The 14,827-nt window shown below is 38.6% G+C and overlaps 1 protein-coding gene across 18 annotated transcripts in view; it reads left to right on the forward strand.

Moving 5' to 3' along the window:
* SYNE1 (spectrin repeat containing nuclear envelope protein 1) overlaps window positions 1–14,827 on the forward strand; it is a 479,099-nt gene that overhangs the window by 345,856 nt on the left and 118,416 nt on the right. For all 18 annotated transcript variants that reach the window (XM_044243752.1, XM_044243801.1, XM_044243842.1 and 15 more), the window contains 5 exons: window positions 1,888–2,044; window positions 4,906–5,037; window positions 5,235–5,390; window positions 5,957–6,166; window positions 12,289–12,390. In XM_044243752.1, the coding sequence (XP_044099687.1) occupies window positions 1,888–2,044; window positions 4,906–5,037; window positions 5,235–5,390; window positions 5,957–6,166; window positions 12,289–12,390 (757 nt within the window). The remainder of the gene's footprint in view (window positions 1–1,887; window positions 2,045–4,905; window positions 5,038–5,234; window positions 5,391–5,956; window positions 6,167–12,288; window positions 12,391–14,827) is intronic.

The following is a 14,827-nucleotide window of genomic DNA, read 5'->3' on the forward strand; positions in this document are numbered from 1 at the left end:
CGGGGTCTTTTCTGGTTCCATACAAATTTTAGGATTGTTCGTTCCAGCTCTTTGAAATATGCCAGTAGAATTTTAATCAAGATGGCATTGAAAGTACATTGCTCTGGCAGTATAGACATTTTAACAATGTTTATTTTTCTGATCCATGAGCATGGAATGCTCTTCCATCTTTTTGTGTCTTTTTCAGTTTCTTTCATGAGTGTTCTGTAGTTCCTTGAGTATAGGTCCTTTACCTCTTTGGTTAGGTTTATTCCAAGGTATTTTATGGTTCTTGGTGCTATAGTAAATGGAACTGATTATCTAATTTCCCTTTCTATATTTGCATTGTTGGTGTATAAGAAAGCAACTGATTTCTGTACATTGACCGCTATTACTTTTTAAAGCCAATCCATGTTAATGCAATAGATCGAGTTCTTTCATTTTAACTGCTTAATTGTATTTTATCTTGTGACAATAACTTGTTCACCCATTTTTTTTAAAAAAACTGATGGGCATTTACCTTGCTCCCCCCACCCCGTTTTTTTTTTTTTCCTTTGCTATTACCAGCGTTGCTGACATTAAATTTCCTGGGTCTCTCTAACTGAGCAGGTTGGGGAGATTCTCTAAGTTGTATCCTAGAAGTAGCATATCCTGCATTATAGCCTTATAGATAATTTTTAAAGACTTACTTCAGCAGGCTTACCTGAAGAAACTATTGTACTCAATACTTCTGAGATGAGTAGATTTCAGGGTAGTGTATAGTATTATCCTGCTAATGAACTTGTTATTTTTTTTTTTCACTTAAGCAAAAGTTCTGTCGAAATATTAATTACAATGTGGTATGTCTTTCAGATGACATAATTCTAGTTGTCTTTTTTTTAAAGATTTTTAAAAGATTTTGTTTAAATCTTTGAATTTTATTATTACTTTTTAAGATTTTATTTATTTATTTACATGAGAGAGAGAGCATAAACAGGCTGGGGCAGGGAAGGTGGTAGAGGGAAAGAGGCCGACACTCCCTGAGCAGGGAGTCCTATATGCCAGTGCTCTATCCCAGGACCCATGAGATCATGACCTGAGCTAAAGGAAGATGCTTAACTGACCGAGCCTCCCAGGCATCCCTCTAGTTAGCTCTTTAAAAGTCTTGACAAACTAGGATCTATTTGGAACTTGGGTCCCCCAGACTCTTATCATTAGACCCAATTTATCAATTGGCTATTATGTTCCTGGAAGGGTTCTAGGCATTGTGCATATCTTCTCTAAATTCTTATACTTCTGCAAGATAGGTACTATCTTTATTGTGAAGATGAGATAATTTAGGGTCAGAGAATTGAAGCAAATTACTCAAAGTCATAGATCAAATATGCTGGGACAGAGATCCCAACCCAGATCTGTCTCCCATAAAGCCATAATCTTTGATGCCCCCCTGTTGCCTTAATAAGGATGATACTCAATGCCTTCCTTTCTCCCTCTGTACTTCTGTTCCACGTCCTGACCTTGTCTGTAGCATTTTCTCTAAACTCAGGATAAAAGCTCTCAGTAGACTAAGTGGAATTTTTAGGGTTTTTTAATTATTCTCTGAGCTGTTGATGAAGGACACTAGTCTAATTGTACACTTTCTGATTGTAAATGTTAAAATTACCTTATATCTGTAATACTAAGCTATTTTCAATGAATTGTTAAATCATTATTGTCCTCATAGTTCACTTATAGTAGAAGTTAAGAATATATTTGTTTATAGTTGGTCTCAAATTTTCTATTTTAATTGACAGTTTGAAAGTGTAAGCTAATGACTAAAATAATCTAGTTCCAATCTTAGAGGTCAGATCTAGTACATACAGTAAGTTACCTAGAACTTAATGCCTTTTTGCACACATTGTAAACTTAGATTATTTATTCTTCTAATAGCGAAAAACCTGATGTGTTATCCCAGGAGTTGGGGATGGAAGGGGAGAAATCAGCTGCTGAAGACCAGATGAGAATGAAATGGGAAAGCCTACATCAAGAATTTAGTACCAAGCAGAAGCTACTACAGAATGTTCTGGAACAGGAACAGGAGCAAGTGGTATCCAAACATTTTGATTTTATATATTAACTAATATAAAATGTGTATAGCTTATGCTAATGAAATATATCTGTGCAGCAATCTATAATTTCATTATCAATTCAAGTATAAGACATAAAAGAAATCATTCATCTTATATTTTTCTTAGCAAGCATGTTTTGTGCTTCTCTTAATAATCATATATTTATATGTGTAAATTCATTTGATTTCTAGATACTCTTTTCCTCAGAGATGATTACTATCTGATAACTCATTAGTGTAAATCATTAACGGCCCCCTTTTTTTCCACAATCTTGAAAATAAAGGTTATAAGTCAAGAATATACGCATCTAGGACAAGAGAAACACAACAAATTTGATTATTTTACTAGAAGTAAATTGTCAAGTTATCTTATTTTCCATTGCTATTTCCAGGACTTAATGGTTTCAGACGATCTTAATGAGAAACATGTTGGGACATCAGTGGATCTAAAAGGAAGGGGAAGTCAGTGGCCAGCTAGAATAGTTACTGGCCCATCTGTAAGCTTGTTCCTAAGGTGGGCAAGTACTGTGTGACATTGGACTTGACAAAGCAAGCCAAGTCCAGTGGAATTGAATATAGCAACAGAAGGTTCTAGGTAGATAATAACTATTAGCTCACTATAAGCAGAAGCCAGAGAACATTTGAGAGTCGGAGGAATCAACCCCGTAGAGAGCTACTGCATGAGGTTGGAACCCAGCTGGCCTGCGATGTTTACCACAGTTGTGGCCCAGCAGGATTTTGAAGATAGAAGTCTAGTCCTGGGTCGTGGCCCCACAGTGCTCATCTCAGTGATTCTGTGACAGTAGTGTTATCAGAGTAAAGTTGAGGTCCTTTTCTGTGGATCTGAGGCAGCTGCTGTTGTCTCACTGATCTGACTAGGGCTAGCTTCAGTGCCAGGAGAGGCTGAACCCAGGAATGGAAGGATGTCAGTAACTGGAGTGCATCTGAGGCATGAAAGGCAGGAGCTGGCAGACCCGGCTCTATAAAGAAAGCAGATACAGCTTGCCAGGACTACCTGAAAAGGAGATAGTCCTAAGGTCACAATATGTCCCCTTATCTGTGGGGAGCCATGCTTCAGTGCCGGAGCCATGCGTGTCTGTCTCATTTTACAGAATCTTGTGCATGCCACCCTCTCTCACTCCTCTCCTGCTCTGGTCAGGATCCTTCTTTGTCACTGTCCACATGCATAGCCACCAGCAGTGGCCCTGGGCAGCATAGAGCACTCCATTCTTGGAGGTAGTTTTCCAGAATCCTCTACCACCCTGGCACGTGGTGCCTTGTAGCTTCCGCATGGACTTCCTACCTGTTTGAATTAATCTTTCTGCATATCCCGAGCAAACATTTAGACTCATAGTCTGAATTCTTGATTTCCGAGGTGGGTCTCCCAGTCTTGACCACTAGCTCACCTTCATGTTCTAGAATTCCCCATTCCTTTGACTATAAGGGATATTTACAGTCCTACATCAGGAACTGCAGTCTTCTCTGACTATCCTAGGTCAGATAAATCCAAGGTGTTTCTAGTAATAATCAGCAAATATTCTCTATCAGTTAAATGCTCATCCCCTGGATTCCACCTGTTGTCCTCTAGCTAGAGCATCTGAGTGGTTCTTGCAGCACTGCAGACTTCCTGGGTGTCTCATCCATGATCACCCTTATCTCGGAGAGCTATGTCTTCTGTCAATGCTGTGCTGTAACCCTGGCATCCTCCATGGGAGCCTACCACAAGAGCCCTGCCTGCTGCCACCGACATGCCTCTGTGAACCCCAAATGGTTCAAGTTTAGGTTCAGGTCCATAGCTCATTGCCCTTGGGAACTGGAAATGGAAAACATCGAATGTTCTTTATTTTATGGCCTTTTTTGGCAGTTGAGTGCTTTCTTTTCATAATCACTAGTCATTTTTACAAAGTGCCTCTGAGGTGGTTTTCTTCTCTTTGGCATGAGGAGGTGAGACAAAAGGTGAGGAAGAAGCAATTTGGCTGTGAGAGTTTCCAAGAAGAAAGGGTGATGATCACCTAGTGAACATATTTTGTGTTCTAGGTGTTATTTCTAACAACACTGTGGCGAGGGTGACATTACATCTGCTTTGTAGATCTGTAAACTAAGGCTTGGAGAAATTAGATGATTTCTTAGGGTCTTGTGTCTAAGAAGAGGCAAAGCTGGGATTTGGATGCAGGTCTGTCCAACTCCACAGTCCCTCCTTTTTCATACTACTTTCCTGACAGTTTTGTTTACTGGTAGTAGGTGTGGAATTTAAGGAAGTGGATTTTAAAGAGGTGTTATGTTGTGGGTGTTCTCGTTACAGTGGGAAATGAGTTGGGCATGTTTAGAGGATAATGAGTAATCAGCCTGAAAGGCAAAGTGAGAATGAGACATTTTATAAATTATAGGAACTGAGTTTGATGGGAAACATCTTTTAAAAGTCAGAGGGCTAAGCAACACCATGGTCTTTATCAGGCATTGTGTGTGTGCCTACAAGAGTGTAGGGGAGGTTGAGTGAATGAAGAAAGCATAGGGATCAAGTCTAGATCTGGTATCTAGGATGGATGATTTCATCATGGATAGTGTAAAACCAAGAAAACAAGTTGAGAGGAAGACCATGATAGAGTTCAAGCATTTTCCCCACCACTTTGTTTTTTTTTAAGTCCATCAGTGGAAACATTACCATCGCTGAATTTGGGCACAATGTTTAGTGGACGTGGTATATCAAAGAAGTCATATTTCTCTAGAAGAGCTTTTTATAAGGACACTTTCTCCAGCATGTGCTTCAATATGTAATGCTAGATGATGAAACCTAAACAGAGTACATATGCTGTTAAATAAGTGCACCTGTTTGCCTACAGCTCTACAGCAGGCCGAATCGACTCTTGTCTGGTGTGCCACTATACAAAGGAGATGGACAGACCCAAGACAGATCTGCAGTGACATCTTTGCTGGATGGATTGAACCAGGCCTTTGAGGAGGTTTCATCTCAGGTAGGGCTGCACTCTTGGCTTGCTTATGGATCTTGGTCTCCCGGAAGCTGTTCCACCTCTGGGCATGACTGGTCGAGACCCAGCACTCGTGATTAGCTCTGAAAGGCAGAGCCACTGGACCCTCACATCTCATCCTGGTATTTTTCTTGGAGTCTTCAAAGCACTATAATTAATTCTATGCTCTCCCTTTTTCTCAGGGTGGGGGGACAAAAAGGCAGAACATTCACTTGGAACAGAAGTTGTATGATGGGGTCTCAGCTACGTCTACATGGTTGGATGATGTTGAGGAACGTTTATTTGTTGCCACAGCACTTTTACCAGAAGAAACGGAAGCTTGCCTCTTCAACCAAGAGGTAAGATTGGCAGCTGATGTCTGTGAGTATGTGATATTACAAAGCACTTGAAATTTTGGTGTTGGATAATTAATGTATAAGGAAGGTCAACATAAAACAGTTCTAATAAAGTACAAATTAGGTATATTTCTAAGCTGCATAATACCAAAGTGAACTGCCTGATATAAAAAGCTCCCAGAGATACTCATGTTTTGCATTTTTATCCTCTATCTTGTGTATGTAGGAGGAAGAAAAAAAATGGAAGATTCTTTTTAGAAACTTGTTGTGTATTACAAACTCTCTTCACATGAAACACAGGCTAAAAATAGAGTTTCTAAATAGCCCTTTACAAACCTTACCTTTCACCAAATACATATCATTATTAGCTAATGATGTAAAATTTCTGAGAAAAATCTCTCCAGCAGCAACTTGCTAATATTTGTGAAAGTGGGTCAACTTACCTTAGATATAGTTACCACTGAGTGGTAAGAGAGATATGGTGGGCTTTCTCTGAGGAAATAACTTGATGTGTATATAGATTCACAGATCCAAACACTGAAATGTGCTTTCTCTTTTATCAACCCTAGACTCTTGCCAAAGATATTAAAGAAATGTCTGAAGAAATGGATAAGAACAAGAACTTGTTTTCTCAAGCATTTCCAGAGAATGGTGATAACCGGGATGTCATTGAAGACACTTTGGGTTGTCTTTTGGGCAGGTTGTCCTTGCTAGACTCAGTAGTAAATCAGCGCTGTCATCAGATGAAGGAAAGACTTCAGCAAATACTGAATTTCCAGGTAAGACATCATCAAGAGATGGTTGATAATCCTCTAGCTATATTCAGTAACAAGCAGGATGTCTTACTGAGGTATGACATAGACCTATTTTTTTTTCAAAAGTACAATGAAGAGCAAGAACATTATAGAAAAAGAAGGGACTAGAACTCTAGGATGAGGAAACTAAAAGGCTTATGTTCCTAGAAATGAAGGGTTGAGAAGACCAACCAAGTAAACTAAGGGCTGGATATAACATTAAATTCAACCAGTAATTTATATGACTATAATTATAATTTTCAATTGATAATTGTAATTTAAAACATATGACCAAAATTTATTAAAAACATGTGACCAAAAAAATATGTGGGAGAGCCACAATACAGGACCCTAGACTCTAGTGCCCATGGGCCACTGAGAATGACTATGGCCTGCTTCTGCCTGCATTAGAAACATACACAATTGGGACACCTGGGTGGCTCAGTCAGTTAACCATCCGGCTCTTGATTTCAGCTTGGGTCATGATCTCAGGGTCATGAGATGGAGCCCCACTTCAGGCTCTGTACTTTTGGCAGAGTCTACTTGGAATTCTCTCTCTCCCTCTGCCTCTCCCCATATTTTCTCGCTCTCTCTCTCTATATATATATATATATATAATAAATCTTTAAAAAAATATTTACGGTGCTACTTCCTAATCCTAACTTCTCAGATTTATTGCCTGTAAGCCCTAGACTTGTGTTCCATTGCCAGCTGACTAATTGTCTGCTTATGAAACTTTTCCTCTGACTATAAACTTCAGCAAATGCCAAAGCCACTGATAAACTTTTTTTTTTTTTTAAGAATTATTTATTTATTTGACAGAGAGAGCACAAGTAGAGAGGCAGGCAGAGAGAGGGGGAGAAGCAGGATCCCTGCTGAGCAGGGAGGGAACCCAATGTGAGGCTCGATCCCAGGACCCTGAGATCATGACATGAACTGAAGGCAGAGGCTTAACCCACTGAGCCACCCAGGCACCCACTACTGATAAACTTTGAGTTGATTTACATTCCTAATAAAAATCATCTTTTGGGAATACTTAAGTTTTAATTGAGATTTCTTTCTTTATTTATTTGTTTACTTATAGAAAGAGGGAAGAGAGAAAGATAAGGGGAGGGGCAGAGGGAGAGGGAGAATCCCAAGCAGGCTCCACACCCAGCACAGAGCCTGATGCAGGGCTCAATTTCACAATCCCGAGATCATGACCTGAGCTGAAATCAAGAGTAAGACTCTTAACCAACTAAGCCACCCAGGAGCTCCTAATGGAGTTTGATTTTTAACAAATGTATAAGATTTATAAAATAGATAACATGTAATTTGGACCAAGAGTTTGATATAAATGTTTGATTTGTAAAAAATACTGTTAAAGTGTCAGGTGTAGCATCAGTCAAGAAATGTGGAATTCCCTAGATATTCATCTAAAGGGACAAATCATCACTGCCATTCAGCAGTGTTCTTAAAACTACAAAGGAAAATTAGAATAATTTGTGTAGTATTTTTTATTCACAAAGAATTTTCACCTGTATTTTTGTCTTTAATCTTCACAACCTCTTTTTTCAATTTTTTCAAAAACTACCTCTTTTTTTTTCAATTTATTTATTTTCAGAAAAACATTATTCATTATTTTTTCACCACACCCAGTGCTCCATGCAAGCCGTGCCCTCTATAATACCCACCACCTGGTACCCCAACCTCCCACCCCCCCGCCACTTCAAACCCCTCAGATTGTTTTTCAGAGTCCAACATACCTCCATACCTCTTAGCTAAGCATTGTTCTGATATTCATTTTGCAAAAATTAAGAGCAGCCTCCAAAACCATCCCTCCTGGGTTCAAATTCTGACTTTGTCCCCTGCTACTATATACCCTTAGCTGTGTCTCTAAGGCTTATTAGAGTAACACTCATTCTGTGGTCTCTAGGAGTTCTTTGAGGATAAAAGTAGTTAAAATGTGTAAAACAGTTTGAACGATGTCTGAAACAAAGTAAGTACTCAGTCAGTTTTGTTATCATTGTCACTATTAATAGGAGTATTCATTATAACATACAGAATCTGAAACCAATATAAAAGTTAAATTAATTCTCTAAGATTATTTAGCCATCAAGAATTAGAGCCGGGATTTGACTCAAAGAATATTTTTATATTTTATATCATTAGGGTGCTACAGGGGTGATGAAGAATAGTAGACCTCTTCATGATGTATTTTAAAAGCAAAATCAACAAGAGCAGATTTGTTTGGGGATTGGATATGGGGAATGAGAGAAAAGGACACTGCTGAGGAAGTCCAGAGACCCCGGCTGACAGGCCTGGTGCAGAGCAGTGCCATTGACCCATGGGCTAGGCTGGATGGACAAAGATACTAGAGTTAAGATACTCAGCTGACTACTCAGAGTAGACATTTGGATATGCATGACTATGGCTTCAGGGAATGACCTAGACCAGGTATTTGCATTTGTAGAGGTTAGGTTGTAGAGCTCATAGAGAGGAAAGCACATTTCACTTGGAATCAGAGAAGCTGGGGTTCTTATTTGGGTATTTTGTTTTGGATGCAAGATCTGATCGCATGCCCATATATACACCATCTGTCTAAAATCAGCAAAACTTATACAATTGATGGAAACTTGTGTCATTACTCCAAAATCCACCTTTCATAAAATAATGTGTTGAGTTTTAACAGCATTCTAGTTGGTCTATCAGTCATGAATGGGGGGGGCGGTTAAAGGTACAAATGTTTGTATCACTTAGAAGCATATTTCCCTTTACAAATTGCATTTACTATGCTAGTGTCTTCAGCCCTTTTAAGTTTTTATTTGTAATTATAACCAGTCAGAGTAAAATATGAACAAAGCATGAATACTCTGGAACTGATTTTCTGTAGAGGATCAAGAGAAGAACATACAATTATGAAATTGTCTTTAAATCACGTTCTCTATTTTTCTTCTTCCAACAAGTTTCTACTTGTTGGTGGCCAGCTCACGGACAGCAACTGACATTTCAATGTGTTTGTGTTCCAATTTAGTTGAAAGAAATAGTTCCAATGTTAATATAATTAAAGGTCAAGTTGTAAACCATGTTATTTTACTTTGCACCAAGCACCTGGTATGCTGTCCATGCTCGGTAGTTAATGGAATGGTATACGTTTGTCTTCCACTTAACTTTTGAGTATTAGCTTTTCCCAGACTGGTAACATTATCCTCTACCCAGCAGAGAATCTGAAAGAACATGTTGATGTTATGTAAATGTATATTATCTCCATGGAATCAAAAGAAGTTACTCATCAGTAATTCTATTAAAAAAGTTTTTACCTAGAGACTTAATCCCAAATAAATTTACTGGACATTTTTATGATTGGGCATTTTAAGTTATTTAAAAACTGAAAAAAAAAAGAAAGAATTCTTTTTAAATGAGTGAGACAGCACAGATGATTCAAAAACTTGAAACCTTTGATGTACCTGTTTCTCAAAAAGCAATAATCCTGCATCTTTATGCCCTACAAGCAGTGCCCGTGACCATATGATAAAATTTGTGATTACTGATATTTGTATAATGTGGAGACACCTTAATTATCCTGCTGTGTCATATGCATAGTAACAAAAAACAGTTAAAGCCTTTGGATTTTCATTTTTAAGAAAATATCAACATCCATGGGGTGCCTTGGTGGCTCAGTTCATTAAGCATCTGACTTAAGTTCAGGTCATGATCTCAGGGTCCTGGGATGAGGCCCCCCTCAGGCTCTCCACACAGTGGGGAGTCTGCTTGTGCCTCTCCCTCTCCTTCTGCCCCTCCCCCATTTGTGCTTGTACAAATGCATGTCCTCTCTCTCTCAAATACATATATAAAATCTTTTTAAAAAACATTGGGGTGCCTGGGTGGCTCAGTTTTTAAGCATCTGCCTTCGGATCAGATCATCATCCCAGGGTCCTGGGATGGAGTCCCACATTGGGCTTCGCAGGAAGCCTGCTTCTCCCTCTCCCACTCCCTCTTCTTGTGTTCCCTCTCTTGCTGTCTCTCTGCCAAATAAATAAATAAAATCTTTAAAAAAGATAAAGTACCAACATCCATGTGGTTATTAACACCTCTCAAATCTCTTGTTTAGTAATTTTTAGATTAGTTGTATTCTTGGCTTTAGTGTCTTCTTGACTGGTCCTTTCCAATAATTAGTGAGATCTCCAGAAATGTGAACTCTGTTTTCTATTACCTTGAGTAGAATATAATTAAGACAGAAAATATGTTTTTAAAAAAATGAAGATGATGTACAGGAAATAGATCTACAATCTTTCTTCTTTCTTTCTTTTTTAGTTTATTTATTTGTAGATGTAATTTCTATACCCATCATCAGGCTTGAACTCATGACCGCAGTATTAGGAGTCACATGCTCTTCCAACCGAGTCAGCCAGGCACCCCCACGATCTTCATTTCTAACCCATGATATATTATTTAGAATTATCTACTCATTTAGATGAGCTGAATTAATGTTCTAAATATAGTCTCTAATAGAGACTTTTTCTTTTGAATTTGTTCAAATGAATGGAAACATCTTTTCCTAAGCATACAAACAGATAAATATGTCATCGTTCTAATGGCCCACATGGCCTCACCATGAGCACAGTTGAATAATACAAACATTGCTATAATTCATAAGCAAAAACCTTGCTTCTGGCAGCATTTCTCCAGGACTGTTACAACAGTTTCCTAGTGAATCTGCAGCAAGGCTTGCAGACTGGTTTGCATTTTGGTTAATGACAGTTATTGCCCTGTTGGATCCTGTGCTTTTCTCTAATGTTTATGTGCAATTTTTTTCTTTTCCTTTTTTCTTATTTTACTGCATAGTCCACCCACTGTTTTGTTTTCTAGACTTGCATTTTGTGATAAAAGGCTGGCTTACATCCTTAAAGATGCTTTCTTCTTCTTGGGTGTGATTATCCTTCTCCTTGTAGGTAGACAGATTCTTGCATCTTGATGATGTGTCCTTGTGTATAGATCAGCAGCCCCCAGTGAAGAGGACGTGTTGAGTCCAATTTCAGCTTCCACTGAACAGCCAGCCCGTCATATATGTTTACTGACGTTTCAGGGGGGAAAACTGGGAATTATATCATTCAAATTTTGCTCTAGTTCATTATTTCCTGTAGAACTGAGGACCAAAATTCTTTTTTTTTTTTTTAAAAGATTTTATTTATTTATTTGACAGACAGAAATCACAAGTAGGCAGAGAGGCAGAGAGAGAGAGAGGAGGAAGCAAGCTCCCTGCTGAGCAGAGGGCCCGATGCGGGACTCGATCCCAGGACCCCAAGATCACGACCTGAGCCGAAGGCAGCGGCTTAACCCACTGAGCCACCCAGGCGCCCCTGAGGACCAAAATTCTGATAGTTAACTTTTTTTGTATAAACATAACTCAATATAAATATACTTGGACTTTTAAGTGAGAGATTTTTATGAACAAAAGGCTTTGCTAGGTCTTTTTGTGTTGTCTCTTCATATGTCTTTGGTCATTATGGATAAAATTTATTTTCTATACTTCTGGGTGGCTTTTTATAAGCTTGGGCAAATTCTCTGAAAATAGAGAAAAGGAAGTATGAGAGAGAGGGAATGAAGGGAGAGGAAAGAAGGAATTATATTCTTCTTAAGAATCACATTTTTTGTTAAATTTAAGATGTAGTTTTAAATAATATTCGGACTTCCATGCGAAGTAAAAAATACAAAATAACTTGAAATGAAATAAAAGGATCCTCTTTTTTCCCAAGTAAGGGTAGCAGCTGTAGGTTGTTTCATTAAATAGAAGTCATTAGTGTAGTATTTCCAGTGCAGTGTTTAAATGTGTGCATTGATTTCAAATGTATCAGTGAGATTAGGGTGACTAGCATTGCTTTTTATTTGTATACTTCGTCACCATGTGTATTGTGTTAAAAAATGCTTTCTGTAACACATTCTTCCAAAGTCAGTTTTAACACTTAAATTGTCACCACTTCCTTTCTCCTTTTCCCAGGACAGTATTGTTTCTTCTGGACATTAAATTCCTACAACAATACATTATTTCTAAGGATGTGTGTTATACTTACAACCATTCTGAATTCTCGGTTACTCATATTAAGTCTTCTCATTTTTTTCCTCTTTAGAATGATCTGAAGGTGCTGTGCACGTCGCTGGCTGACAACAAGTTCATCATTCTGCAGAAACTGGCAAATGTGTTTGAACAGCCTGTGGCAGAGCAAATAGAGGTATTTATAGCCACCTTTTTCTAGAAGAGCAAATGCATAGAGTTGTTCTGATTTGGTAGGAGATTTCAGATATTCTGTAAAAGACTAGTGGCTTGCTATAACACTGTTACTAAAGAACTTATATTTTTGACAGACAGAAAGTGAGAAAAGGAGAAAGAGCATGAGCAGGCGGAGCAGCAGAGGGAGAAGGGGAAGCAGGCTTTCTGCTGAGCAGAGAGCCCCATGCAGGACTCCATCCCAGAACCTTGAGATCATGACCTGAGCCAAAGGCAGAGGCTTAACCCACTGAGCCACCCAGGCGCCCCTTGCTATAATATTTTTGTTTGTCATACATTTTGTCTCTAAGTATCATGTTTGAGTGACGGGCTAGGCGACATGGAATCTGTCACTTCTCTCTGTACAGAACTAGGAGATAGGTAAAGGTGTCGGTGGCAGATGATGACATGAAGAAGTTTGCCACCTAACCCTGAGATTAGACAGGAGCCTCAGGGACGCAGGGCAGACGGTCAGACTGTCCTGGGGTGATACAGATAAAGCACTATGGGCATTCAGAAGAAGGGCCAACTGAGGTAGGATCCGGGGAAACTTCGTAAAAGAAAATTAGAACCAGACTGAGAAATTTGGACACACAGAGACTGGGAAGAAAGATCCAAGTCAAGAGGACAACATGAGCAAAGGCTTAAGTGGTAGACAATTCAGAGCACTTCCAGAGAAAAGCAAGGTATCCTTAGATAATAATACAGGAGCTATATCCACAAATATATCTTAGAAAAGCAAGTTATCCTTATTCAGCTAAATGCTGAATTTATGATGAATGAAAACAATTGAGGGGAAGTAAGTTTGGATGAGTACATTTGAGGCAACTTGTGGGGCCTTTTGAATGTCAGAGCAATTTAGACTTTATTCCACAAACCAGTGGTTTCTAAACTTTATTGATGGCATATCTCATTAGTTTAAAAAAATAAGCACACCCCAAAAGTATATGATTATTTGCTTATTTATGAATTATAAGCAGGTGCTTTGTTATAAAGCATATACACAAATGAAAATTCAGAAGAATGTGGTTGAATAGAAAGGAAAAATGTAGTGTTTCATCCTCACCGGTCATCTCGTGCACGCGGGTCCTTGCCCTCACCTTGGAGACCACTGGCAGTGCAGAGTCCCTGGGGTGCTTTAAAGGTGAGAATGAGTCTCAGTGCCCGGCCCTGCTTCCCGGACAAGACCGTGTCAGGTCAGGAAGCAGGATATGCCTCTAGAGGCTTCATGTAGCTGCACTGAAGAGAAGGAAAAAGAATTCTAACTCCAGTGATGTCATTGAAAACAGCGGGGAGGATAAAATGGGAAGGATGTTACACATACTATCTCCTGTTTCCCAAGCTAAGTAATTATGTGTTTTAATAGAATTTCCTAATTTCAGTAGACCTCTAAGGGTTCTATGAGTAGGCTATAGAGAATCATCTGTGATAGAAATCTCCTGATATATTCCTGTAGATAGAAATAGAGATCATTCTGTCTATCCATTCATCTGTAAAATTACCTAAAATAATTTGCAAAATTATGTGAATGTTTATTTTTCTTGACCATAATTTCATCTGCTTTTTAAAACAAATCTCTCGGGGCACCTGGGTGGCTCAGTGGGTTAAGCCGCTGCCTTCAGCTCAGGTCATGATCTCAGGGTCCTGGGATCGAGTCCCGCATCGGGCTCTCTGCTCAGCAGGGGCCTGCTTCCCTCTCTCTCTCTCTCTGCCTGCCTCTCTAGCTACTTGTGATTTCTCTCTGTCAAATAAATAAATAAAATCTTAAAAAAAAATAAAAAATAAAACAAATCTCTCATTTCCCCCAAATTAAAAAAAAATTCTTCTATGTTGAAACTTGAACTTGAAAGGAACTTTTAAAAAATTTTATTCTTTTTTATTCTTGGATTTTAATATCCAAGATTTTAACATGCCTGATTCCAAAAAAGACTTCAGCAGCTGTAGCGATGATTTGCCTTGAATTTCTGAGGTGAAATATAGAGTATGTATGTATGATCACAAATAACATTTTTACTAATTATTGACCAGGATCACTAAAATGATTCCAACAGATAAAAATAAATAGCTAGACTATTTCTCTGAATAAATAGAAAGCACCAAAAAAAAAAAAAAAAGTGCTAATTTCACCCATACCCTTGTTGGGTTAAAAAGATAATAATAACGGGAGACACAAGGATGATATTTCTCAATATATTCATCTTTTGAGCGATGTCGTTCTGCTCTAGAACAGACTTGTCCCCACAAGCCTGGTACCAAGTTGACTTCCAGGGATCTCTCCCTTTTCCACTATTCTGAGAATTTCCATCACTTCTCTCTCTATTGGATCTTCTCTTTTCTGAGTCTCAAGTCCGTCTTTATTATATTGCTTCCTTGTTTTGTTACATATCCTTACTAAGAAAGGA

This window comes from Neovison vison, chromosome 1, assembly GCF_020171115.1.
Source record: "Neovison vison isolate M4711 chromosome 1, ASM_NN_V1, whole genome shotgun sequence".
Classification (NCBI taxonomy): Eukaryota; Metazoa; Chordata; class Mammalia; order Carnivora; family Mustelidae; genus Neogale; species Neogale vison.